General features: G+C 40.7%; 1 protein-coding gene across 1 annotated transcript in view; it reads left to right on the top strand.

Annotated features, from left to right (window-relative positions):
- FBLN1 (fibulin 1) overlaps positions 1-12,253 on the top strand; it is a 75,600-nt gene that overhangs the window by 52,278 nt on the left and 11,069 nt on the right. Inside the window, exons 15-16 of the mRNA XM_041486004.1 lie at positions 2,242-2,384; positions 4,224-4,355. Of these exons, the coding sequence (XP_041341938.1) occupies positions 2,242-2,384; positions 4,224-4,355 (275 nt within the window). The remainder of the gene's footprint in view (positions 1-2,241; positions 2,385-4,223; positions 4,356-12,253) is intronic.

Here is a 12,253-nt window from a genome sequence, read left to right as displayed (position 1 = left end):
AAGTATTATGAGAACAGAGCATATAATTCATAGCAAATATCAGGGTTTGAGATAGATGTTAGTTGTGAAAGAAGTTACTTCAGTTCAGAGATGTCCAAAAGATGAAGCAATGAGAGAACAAAGTGTTATCAACTGCACTTTGGGTATGCTGGCATGAGGCAATTAGCAGGGATAGCAAAAGAAAGGTGATCAGAGAGTGAGTATAATGAAAGAACAAATTCCAGTTTAGCAGTGTAGACAGAGCATTCCAAAAACCCCAAAAGTTAGTGGAATTTGTAAGAGGAGACACAAAAGGTGCAAAGAAATAGAGTTGACACAGACATTTATCTGTCACACGTGTGGTTATGAGCTGGATGGATCTATAAACTCAGTTTAGATGAGAGCTAACACAAATCACTTGTGACCATTGAGATCCTCTGATCTGTACCAAAGTCATGTCAGAAGGCTTTATTCCACAGGTGAGGACCATGAATGCAAGACTTATTCAGGACTTCACCTTACACAAAATTATGGCTTTATTGGCAAAGTATTTCAGAAATACTTGCATTTGCCTTTTGTTCCAGCTGAAGCTGAGAGTAAAGCTCCCTTTCATTCCCAGGAAGAAGCAAAAGGAGACCACTACTGAATGCCTGAGACACTCCCACCACAATGTTTTCTGCATACAAATTCTATTATCTAAATACAGCTGTGGTAGTTTAGGATGTTCTATGTATTCTAATAGTATTTAATCTGCAATAGTGTCCCAAAACAACAATTACAACTTACTGTTTGTAAGTGAGGTGTCTAGGACATGACAAGACTTTGTACACAGATAATGGTGGGAAGCAAAAGGGTACAGGCCTGTATCTCCTGTCCAGTCTCAAAACATCAAGTACAGGGTGTGAATACCAGGCTCAGCTGGTGTTTATTAACTCAGCTCTGTTGCCTCCCCATGGACTGTGCCAGTTCACATCTGTTGAAGCATGAGTTCCTTGTGTTTTCCTCTTACTTAACTTCATACTGTATCATCATGCTTGGCTTAATTTTTTTTGGTGAGCAGAGTTGGGAATATGTAAGGAAATTACTGATATATTGATTATAAAAAATTACTGATATATTGATTATTATTATATATATACATAAAATATGTAAGGAAATTACTGATATATTGATTATAAATTATCTATTTATAGAGCCATAAAGTCCCTTTGAACATCTGAAAAAAGATGGTTTGTAGGTGTGGGCTGGGATAAGACATTTTGAAAAGAGCAAGAATTATTTGTTTTTAGAACAAAATAAATCTTCCTTTTTTTGGTTTCCCTTTAACTCAATAATTTTTCCTTACTTTTAATCTTTTAATTCCTCCCCCTCTGACACTGCAGCATTTTCTTTTTCCACTTAGAAATATGTAGAAATGGGCAGGTCAAAGTTGAGATCATTTGTGGGGCTTAGTCACATTTGAAGTCCCAGCACAGCCCTTTCATCTCTCATGAAGACAGAGTGGGCATTGTGTGAAGTTCTTGAACTGTAAGTGACTTTAAATTCACTCTAGTGGACAAGGGTGAGAAGTCATTTAACTTTTAATAGACTTTCAAGGACGAATGAGCAGCTGGTTGAGATGGAATATGAAATGATCCTTACCATTTCCCCAAGCTCAGAATTCAACCTTTGTGTGAGATTTTAAATAATGTGGTTAACTTTTTCTCCCCCTGGTTTCCATTCCTCTCTGTTTTCTCAGTTCTTTCAGATGGAAAGGGAGGGTGTGACAAAAAGACTTAAAAGAGGCTCTTCTGGCCCTTGCTACACTGAAAATCGTGAAAGCTGGCCCTTTACATATTTGTGCCAGGTTTCTAAAACAGAATCAATTCTGTCTGCTTTATATGACTGAGTAAAAAAGGCTTGTGCCAGTAAAAGTGGCTCCACTGAAATTGCTGAAAGCAGGCCAGCTGAGAGGGTGTGGGTCTCACTGTTTGGTCCTGTTTGTCCTTGGAAAAGGACATTGCATGGCATCTTGGGCACTACAATTCTCTTTGTTTTCACATGCCTGGCTTGAAGAACTGGGTTTGAGGGGGTTTTGACTGCACCTCTGAGCCAAACCAAGTTCTTCAGGGGTCCCCAAGTTCTGACGAACTGCATTTCTCTAAAGTTTTTGTGGTGAAGAATCAACATTTATATCAATTACAGTTTCTGGCTCCCTAGATTGCAAAACACAAAGCATTTAATACTCAGTCTATATATGAATCTCTTTTTGGTTTCTCTTAGTGTCAGACTAGAAAAGACAGATACCATCCGTTGTATTAAGTCTTGTCGACCAAATGATGTCAGCTGTCTGCTGGATCCCGTCCACACAATTTCCCACACTGTCATTTCACTGCCCACGTTCAGAGAATTTACAAGACCTGAAGGTAAGTGGTTTGTTCCTTGTTCCATTTAATAGATTGCAGCATATAAAACCTGCACCGGAAACCCTTGCCTAAAGCCAGACTCACTACCGGAGCAGTAAATGTTTGCACATCTCCAAATTACAGTTTACCATTCATTTAATTAAAACCTTCGATACCCAGGAGTTTTAATTTTATGGAGGAAAGAAAGTCATTCTGAGCTCTAACTCATACTGCTTCCCAGTCTAAGGAAATATTGACTCTGAATTCCCATGTACCACATTTACTCACACAATAGCCATATGCCCCATGACATTTTTTCTTTCCTTGTTTGCAGGTTTTGCTGTAGGAACAAGGTACTAAATATATTTCTCTCATCTGTCTATGACCTGTTGTTTGCTACTGACAGGTGACTTGTTCCAAGAATAAAAACCTTACATGCAGACGTTAATCACAAAATAAATTATATTGAGTATATGATGATTGGCTGATTTTTGACCTATGAACAAAGTATTGTTCATTATAGATTAAAGGAAGGGAAATTCCAAGGACTGGGCAGAAAGTTTTTAAGACAAGAATTTCAAAAAGCACCCAACTGAGTGGCTGTCCTCTGCAGTACTTGCGAGTTTTTAAGTCCTGCAGTTTCACACTCACTTTTCACTCACTTTCTTAGCTCACATAAAAACTAAAAACTTACAGATCAAGAGCCAGTTTTTGCTCCTTGCCATTTGTACGGATTTTCTGGCAATGCATCCATCAGTGGGATGACTGCCTGCAGCCCTGCTGCTCTCAGCACCTTACTGAGTAGCACAGACACAGAGAAAAGGGTATGGAGGTAAGAAAGGTTATTCTGGAGGGGTTTCTAAAGGTCTTAAATCCTCATTTCTGATGTACCCAAAGTCTCAGCCTTGCTGTTTCTGGAAGTTGTCCTAAAGGAAAGCCAAAGCTGACTCTTCCCTTCTGCACCAGGCAGGAGTGGAGAAAAAGACATCCCAGTCCTTGCCCAGACAGGAACAATTTAACCACTGATGCAGAGCTCCTGTAGGTTCTGTTTCAGGCCTTGGCTGGCCCTGCTTCACAGGGAATGGAGGAATGCCCCATGGCCACTTCTGCTCCCATACATACCCCTTCAGCTCCACCAGGTGTACTGGCAGCAGAGCTAAGGATTTGGCCCAGGTTGCTTCCCAAACCTCAAGAGTCCATCCGCGTGTTTTAATAAGAAGAGATGAGACCTAGTGATCTGAGATTACTGCTGAAGCCCAGAAGATGTAAACTGTAATTCAGTGCATGGCCTCAGGTGAATTCTTACAGCTCCAAGTCTAGTTTCATCATCTGTAGAGTCAGGATAATAATGAGAGTAATAATACCTCCATCCCTCACAAGGGACTTGAAAATAGTCTCACTTTTATTTTTAAACCTAAAGATCTCCAGTACTCTAAAGCACTCTTTAATTTGTAATGGCAATACTTTGTGTAACTGCCATGGGGAATCGGAGTGGAGATGTTTATCTCTTTGGTCCCTTCCTCAGCCCAGCCTGGGATCCTTGGTGTTGTCCTCTTTGGGTACATGCTGGAAATCTGATTGGCTTCTTCAGAGCAATCTTTTTTGATTTTAAAAGTAAGACTGTTTTGGCTTCAGGGCCCTTGGATGGTGGAAATAGGAGGAGAAAGAAAATCTATCCAAATCCTCGCTTCCCTTAGATCTTCTGCCTTTCCATTCTAAAGGACAAACTGGCAGTGGTAAGGGAGGGTAATATCTTCCACCAACTTTGAGGACAAGTCATTTTGGATCAAATTCTGTTGGATTCTTCAGTGGTGTTTTCAAATACTTGTCAGTGCATTCTGTGATACTCTTTATTTGCAGAGATTATTTTTCTTCGTGCCATCACACCTACATATCCGGCCAACCAGGCAGATATCATATTTGACATTACAGAAGGAAATTTAAGAGATTCATTTGATATCATCAAGCGTTACATGGATGGTATGACAGTGGGTGAGTAGTGTTTTCTGCCTGCTTTCTTCTTTCAACTAACTGTAGGACAGAGTCACAGAAATTAATTAAAGTAATTAATTCCTACCTTTATTTCCAAGCCAGTGTTGATTTCATATTCTTCAGTCCAATACATGTAATTTGAACCAATATCATGGATAATTTTTTACGCAAAATACCAGAGGCCTATTCTTTAATTTGAGAAGTATTTTAACTTTTTTTCAGAACTAGCCCTAGCTAAAAATGCAAATGGCTTAGATTTAAAATGATGAGGAACCTAATGTAACCAGGAGCAGTTGGCAAATGATGTTAAGGAGGAGGGCAGGAGCAGATCCCAGCTGATGTGTTGCTCTGCCCAATGGGAGCTGCCCAGGCAGTGGCAGGGGAATACACTGGAATCCTCATGCCAAGTATTAAAAAGTAGCATTTGATTGCTCTTTATTAATGTTTATTTATGCAAAGAAAGACTCCTGTTCCCAGTGAACACTTGTGCTTTGGTATGTGAACATGCAGATTCTGCTCAGGTTCATACAAGTGCTTCAGCAGGACTTGTCCTGGGGAAAAGAAAAACCACTGCAGCTTTCATATGGAGGGCTGTGAAAAAGCCCTATTTCCCGTGATCTGAAGGTGGCACTGGTGCATTTCAGAAGCAGGATAGCACAATGTCAGCTCTGCAAAGGTTTTATGAACTGTAGATAAAAATCCCAAGTCATTAGGTTTCTATTTCTTTCTTGATCAAACAGAAGTATACATGTGAATGCTGAGAAAAAGGGAGAGTCTGTTAAAACAGGATAAGATTACAGATTTCAGTTATTGGGGCATTTCTTTAGCAGAGTATAAATGTTATCAGATCTCATGGGAGTTACAGTAGTTTGCTTTTCGTGCTGTGTGCTTCTTTCTGTCTGAAATAAGAAAGAAGGATGTGTTTGGAAATTCAACTGGCCAAGGTATTTGCCTGAGGGAAGGCTTTCCATTTTGAAGAGCAGGACTGTGTGTCATAGTATTTTACTTGGTAAACCGGATTATTTGTCTCACATTGTAAAGAGAGAAAGGATATTCTTACACACTGAGTTGAGAAGATATGGTGCACGCCCAAGTGTATTCCCAGCTCTGTGAAAGAATTGGGCAACTCTTTCTTCACCTCAGTTCCCCCTGTGCAACATGGAGATGATAAAACATGCCTACTACTGTTTAATTAATTCTTGTGTGTAAGACTCTTAATTAATTCCTCTATGTAAAAGTACTTTGAGATTAATGGATGGAAGCTGCAAAGAAAACTGCCTACAGCAGAATTGGAAAAGGAAAATCAAAACAACCCCCCAGCTGAAATTACCTGGAGGGGCAGAGGTTGAGGACAGCACATTGTGTGATATTAGGATTGCAAATAATTCTGCCAGCAGCAGTTCTGCTGCTCTCATCATAATATACTTTTTATTATTATTAATAATCAGAATGTTAGGTGTTTCCTTAAAAAGTTCTGGGAAGTTTTCAAGACAAATCAGATGGGATCCTAGTCCATGAGAATTCACAAAGTCCCTGTTTTAAAGAAAGGGAAGGGTTTATGTAAGGGAGGAAAACCCAAAGGGCACAGACAGTATCAGAAAGCTTTAGTGGTTATCCCACTACGTTACAGGGACATGAGAACTGTGTGGAACATAGCAACTCTAGCAGAGCAAATGCCCAGCTAGGGCAGTAACAGAAGGGTTTTCAGGATTGTTTCTGCAATTACAATGTTCCAGCTTGTTGAAAAACCAGTTTATGCACTTCTGGAAGAGCATACCTGGACCATCATGCTGGATGATCACATATGCCACTGAGATCCATGCAGCATATTTTAAAATTTTTTATACATACTTTTAAATGTCTTTTTGCTGCCTATATAGGGAAGAATACATTTATTTTGATAATAAATCATAAATGCATTGGTAAAAGAAACAAGAAGCATGCTTCATTCTGTTGTAGTGTTTCAGGAGAAATGGCCAGAATATCAAAGATATTTTGTCTGCTAATGGAAATTAGATCACCCATTATTTTTTTTTTTAACAAAACTAATTTTCTCTACAAGAGAAAAGATTGGCAATTTCTGCAGTAGGCTTTTTGTTGATTGAGTGGATGTTTTTTTTTTTGTTAAAGAAAAGACACAGACAAATGCAGAGTGTGACGAAATGCATAAGTGTATATGGAAAAAGTAGGAAAATAATAACCAGAATTACTGAAAGACCTCAGTGTAATAAACCCTGACTCAGTTTCAGACTAGAGGAAGCTGATGAAGGGATTCAGAGAAAGGAGGGAGCACTGGGAAAAGAGGGAGAGGAAGGACAGACCAACGAAGATGCACTTGCAGGAAGACCCTCCTTAGTAATACAGTTTTAGCTAGGCTGTCACTAACAAGGACAGAGGTGGTGCCTTAAGAAGGACCTCATGTAACCTGTGCTTGTGTGAATGCAAAAGAACAAGATGCCCTCAAAGTGCAACTGGGGGGGAAAAAAAAGTGAAAAATACAGTTACTTTGGGAAAGGTTTAAAGAGTGGGAGGAGCTGTTAGAGCAAAGTTACAGAAGAAAAGTGGGGGGTTCAACACTGAGAATTTTGGGCTGAAAAGATTCAGGTTACCAGTTTCAGCCATTACCCCTCTAAGCTGACACTGAGACTTCAGGGAGATGTTAGTTAGGGAAGCTGAGTGGTGTGTGAGCTGGGATGGAGAATGGCTGAGCAGGCTGGTTTGTGCTTTGCTGAGGGACAGATTGCAGCTGAGGTCATCGGAGGAGGTGAGTGTGAAGGAGCAGCTGTGAGGTACATAAAAGAAGAAAACAGAGGCAGAGGAAAGGACTGCCTCAGGGAATGTTACAAGAAGAAAGAACACAGTCTCCCAAAAGATATGTAGAAGAATTAGGCCCAAAGGTAGGAGAAGAAAGAGGCAAGGACACTATTGCAAAATCAAGGAAAGAAAACATATCAAACAGGAATCAATGATGAGCACTATCAGACATGGAGGAGCCAAAAGAACTAAGAACAAACTCCAGAAGTAGTTCTGCTGACCTACAGAAAGTATCTTCTAGTGGAAGGGGAAGAATGAAAGCCAGATTCCTGGAGAGGCAGTGTGTAGACTTCATGCAATCTGACAAAAAAGAATTGTATAAAATCTGCTTCCTATATTTTTACCCTGTTGTATGAAAACAAAAATGCAAATCCCCAATCCTGGGGATTTCCTGGTTCAGAAGGTGCTGAGGTCTCCTTGTTTCCTGGTGTGGTTACAGGCCAAGGTGGCAATGAATCTAAATGATACTGTTAAAAACCTAACATCACTTACTAGCATGGGTGGGAGAAAAACAGAAGTGCAGACCTATCCAGGTTTGGTGTTTCTTTAAAACTTTTACAGACTTTTCACTGCATTCCTCCTTTAACCAGCTGTCAGTGAAAAATGAAGAATGCATTTTCAACCTGTGCAAAAATGTCCTATCAGTGCCTAAGGTATTATCAGTTGCTATAAAACACTTTCCCCTTCAGCTATGCATTCATTTTTTTAAAACAGTAATCCCACCTTGTAGTCTGGTAAACTTCAGGAAGGTTTAAAAACTTCATAACACATCTAAAAGTAGTTTTGATAGGCTGAAATCTTCCGTATTGCATTTGGTTAATAACCTAAGCCTATATCCTTGCCTATAAGCAGAATGGTGCTATTCTTCTGGAAAAATAGCCAGAGCCAATATAGCTATAAAAAGTCACTATAAGAGTTTCAATGGTGGGTTGTGCTGGTGCTTGAATGCACTTGTATCTACCCTGATATGTACTACTGCTCTCCATTGCTATTTGCAAGGGGTCCATTGCTGCCTCTGTCCTGAATTTGCTGCCTCTTTTATGTGGGTGACAACTTGTGATGCTACCCTTGAACCACTGAAGTGTCTCAACTACTGGTAGCACTATGCTGGATTTGTCACTAACCTAATTTCTACTGTGGTGTCATGATTGGTGTGTTCCAGAGTCTGAAGAGAGACCTGTCAAAAATGATCAAGAAGATAAACAAAATTGGGTACCATGATCAAGTGTGTTTGTGAGATCCCATATTATTTGGGGCAGGAGAAGGAGATTCGAGGTTGGTTTGACTTTTGTGGCCCCTGTCCTTAGCACAGGGGTAGTAGCTCTGTATCTCATCAGTAGTTTGGCCAGTAGCAGTGTGGCAGTCTTTTTACAGTCCTCCATGCAAATGTTTGTATGGTCTGACATTAAATTCAGTCATTGGTCTGCAAAAGATTTGGTTCTGAACTTTGTCCCTGGACCCATTGCCAGGCAAGTGCCTTCACGTTTCTCTCTCCTTCTCTGTTGCTCCAAACTCTGTCTTTGGGCTAGAGGCTGACTGGTTCTTGCTGTGCATATGTTTTGGTGTTCAGCAAAATGTTTCCCAGACTCATGTGGGCTTCCTGGCACAGCTGGTGCTGAAAACAACATTTCACTACAGCTGGGTTTCTGTGAGGCAGGGAGGTGTAGAGCCAGAGCATCCAGGCAAGCTCTGCTGCTTTCAGGGGCAAGGAGAGAGAACACTTATCTCCCCATGTGGACACTCTTTCTAGAAAGTAAGCAGCAATAGGAACATTTTGTTGTGATTATAATGTCATAAGTGTGAAACAGCAATGGGGTCTGGCCATACCAAACTGGTGCTGCCCAGTCATTGCCAGCCAGCTCATGGAGCAGGACAGAATTCAGTAGGTTTTTCAACAGGGCTTTGCAGCTGTACATTAAAAAAGACACAGTCCCTTTCAGTATCTTCGTTCTGGTTTCATCCCTAGGCTTCCTCTCTCACAAGAGCACCTCCTCAGAAAAGAATATTTTGAGTTTTTCTCTGTGCCAGGTTGCCCTGTTGAAATCAGCAGCAGTGCATTTGAGATGAGGGTGCCCAGAAGCCATTTGGTAAATGGGATCCTGGATCTGCTGCCTAAACCTGCCCTTTCAGGATGCTGCTGACTGCACTGCTCAGTAGTCAAATTGTTCAACACCCTCCCTCTCCTCCAGAAAAAAAATGAGGATGGAGAGCTCTTCTGGGGGCAAAGAAGCACCTTGAGCAGGAGGCAAATTTTCATTTCATATCTGAGAAATGCTGAAGGTGCTTTTCTGGTGAGAATGAGTCTTGATCTCAAGGGGAACAACCTTCTAATGCCAATTTCACTCTAGCACATTGCAAGAGTCTGGTTAATTCAACTCTCCTCCTGGATCTATGTTCATCTCACCTCTCTGGTGGTACAAGTATTCCCATTGGTACAGACCACTTTTGGTTACAATTTCCATGAGGCTCAGCAGGCTCATGGAAATTAAAATTATCCTGCAGCTCTGATGAAGTTTTGTGAACTGTGGTGGGAAGTATAAAACCTGACAACTTGGGAAAGAAATGGACTAAATTAGGGACAGCAAAGAGCACCAAAGTCCTTGGTTCAGGTTGCATAGCATGCATTTTCTGGTATTCATGTTAAACAGTGAGATAAGGTACTGCACAGATGAGCAAATAAAGCCAGATTTGAAATCCAGTACACCAAGAAATATACCATAGCAGTTGCTCTGAGAGATGTCTGTGTGAACCCAGCTTTCTGAGGTGCTCTGCCCAGTTCAGAGTAGTCAAAGACCTGCTTTTATGATGCTCTCCAAGTGTGAAATATATGTGCAATTGATTAATGACTGGGCATGATACCCAGTGCCCTGGTTTGGTTGAGACAGTGGTGTTTGGTCAAAGGTTGGACTTAATGGTCTTGGAAAATCTTTTCCAGTCTTAATAATTCTGTGATTCAGGTGCTTCTGCTGCTGTATCCAAGTTTGTGTGTTGATGGCAACCATCCTATTCCTGCAGCAGCACCTACACACCCCATAAAAATGGAAAAGGAACATAACACCCAAAGTGTATTGTAAATCTTTCTCAGTATGATACACAGATGCCTGGCTCACTTAAAAACAGCCCTATCTTAACTTTTGTTTTTAAAGGGGAAAAACGTGGTGAAATGAACCCTTATTTTAGCCTTTGAGAACTGGTCAGGAATTGACACACATTAAAATTCAGGAAGTCTCCTTGTCAGAACTCTGCAAACAGGAAAAGCAGAGCTATTGTCTCAAGGTGATGACTGAGCACTCTATAGGGGCTTCTGTGTCAAAGCCTCAGGATTAAGTTCTTTTTCTTCCATGGTAAATCAAGTCACAGAGCCATATCATGCTGTGTGCCTTAATTGTGGCTCTTTGCCAAGTAATGCTTTTATCACAAGGGCTGCAGTAGAAGATATTGGGAATAAAGTAGCAAGAGGCTGATATATGTGATATTGCACATTTTGGACATTTATTGCTCAAGTTTTTTTCCACCTGTTTTAGTAAATGTGTAAGGCTCTTCTAATACACAGAGCATCTCACATTCCTAAAGGTGGAACAGAAAAGATTAAAAATATATGATGGAAACTATTTCTTAATGAGGCTACTTCAAGTACCGTTATTGCATTTTAGGCATGAGTGATTTCACAGCATTGTCAACAATGAAACCCATTGCGAGGTTTGGCTGGAAGGCAAACCAGACATCTTAAAGCACTTAAAGTTTGCCAAACCAAGATAAGAGCACATCTCTCTGAAGTTATTTAGTGTCCTTAATAAAGATCACAGTATTTGTAAACTATCCAAACCTCAGTAAAATCAAAGATTTTTAAAAATTCTTTCATAATACCAAGGCTCCATATGATCCAGCATGACAGATAATAGCTTTGAAAATATTCACCATTTGTTTCTGGCCAAAAAATGTGTTAATGCGATGACACCTCTTTATGGCCTCTTTATTTGATGCATTTCAGCAATCAAAGATTTCTAGAGAAGCCCAAGGGTTAATGAAATTAAACTTCATGGAGTTGTTGAATTCATAACAAACTGAATCCTTAAGTTCTGATCTGTTGAGTAATGCAGAAATATCCTTTTCCATGCTGAAATGTAATTCCTGCACTGTAATTTAATCTTTTTCTCTTTGGAGTTGAAGCAAAAGGGAAAAGAGAAGAAGATTCAGTTTTAGGTAAACTTCAACTAACAATCGTACCCTGGGTGGAAACAAAGGCTGTGAGTACCTGGGGAGTTCTAGACAATTGTTTAAGCAGTTTTTAAAAGAGAGCTTTGCCTTTACGTGGCTCATAAATGATTCTGGTGGCCACAGATCTTCTGCCTACGGGAGGGATGTGAGCCAGAGGTGGTGGCTGTGGTCCCAGGCATGCCCACCGGGTCACACTGTTTTTCTGAGGGGTGTCTTGACATGCCCCTGGTCCACTTTGACACTTCTCAGAGGAGCATCCAGTGGTGCCTTGAGCTGCACTGTTGGAAAATGGTAGTTTAATTTCTCCAGGGACACACACACACACACACACATATATTATTTTTATATCCCAGGGTAATGTGCCACTGCAGTCAGCAGGCCTGGGTCATTAGGAGCCCTGTTCATGCCACCAGTGCAGAACCCAAATCACTGCTACCTTTCTATTCCCAATAGGAACACGGGGGTTGTGTTCAGGGTTATGGAGCTTTGTTGGTGCTCCAAAGGGAAATCCCCTTCTCCTGCCCACCTCTGAGCACACACTCCACCCTGTGGTCAGATGAGTGCTTGTGCGGCAAGCTGTGGTTTTGGTTCTTCCAGGTGTTCATCCAAGGAAAGGGGTGGAGGATATAACAGGACCACTATTTTTGATCAGCTTAAACCAACAGTGAAATTACCCTGAGCGTCATATAGCTTATAAAAGTGAATTTTAAATGCCCAAACTGACTTCTGAAGTCTTTTATAAGCACTTGGTTGCTCAAAAGTTGAAAACCAGGCCTTTTTCCTAAATAAAGATCTGGGATGTTCATGTTTGAAAAGTATGTTTTTGAAAATCTTGTCCCCAGATACTTCAGCAAAGACATGTATAG

The sequence above is a fragment of the Pyrgilauda ruficollis genome, unplaced genomic scaffold, assembly GCF_017590135.1.
Source record: "Pyrgilauda ruficollis isolate IOZ18807 unplaced genomic scaffold, ASM1759013v1 scaffold73, whole genome shotgun sequence".
Classification (NCBI taxonomy): Eukaryota; Metazoa; Chordata; class Aves; order Passeriformes; family Passeridae; genus Pyrgilauda; species Pyrgilauda ruficollis.
This window is presented reverse-complemented; position numbering and strand designations above follow the sequence as displayed.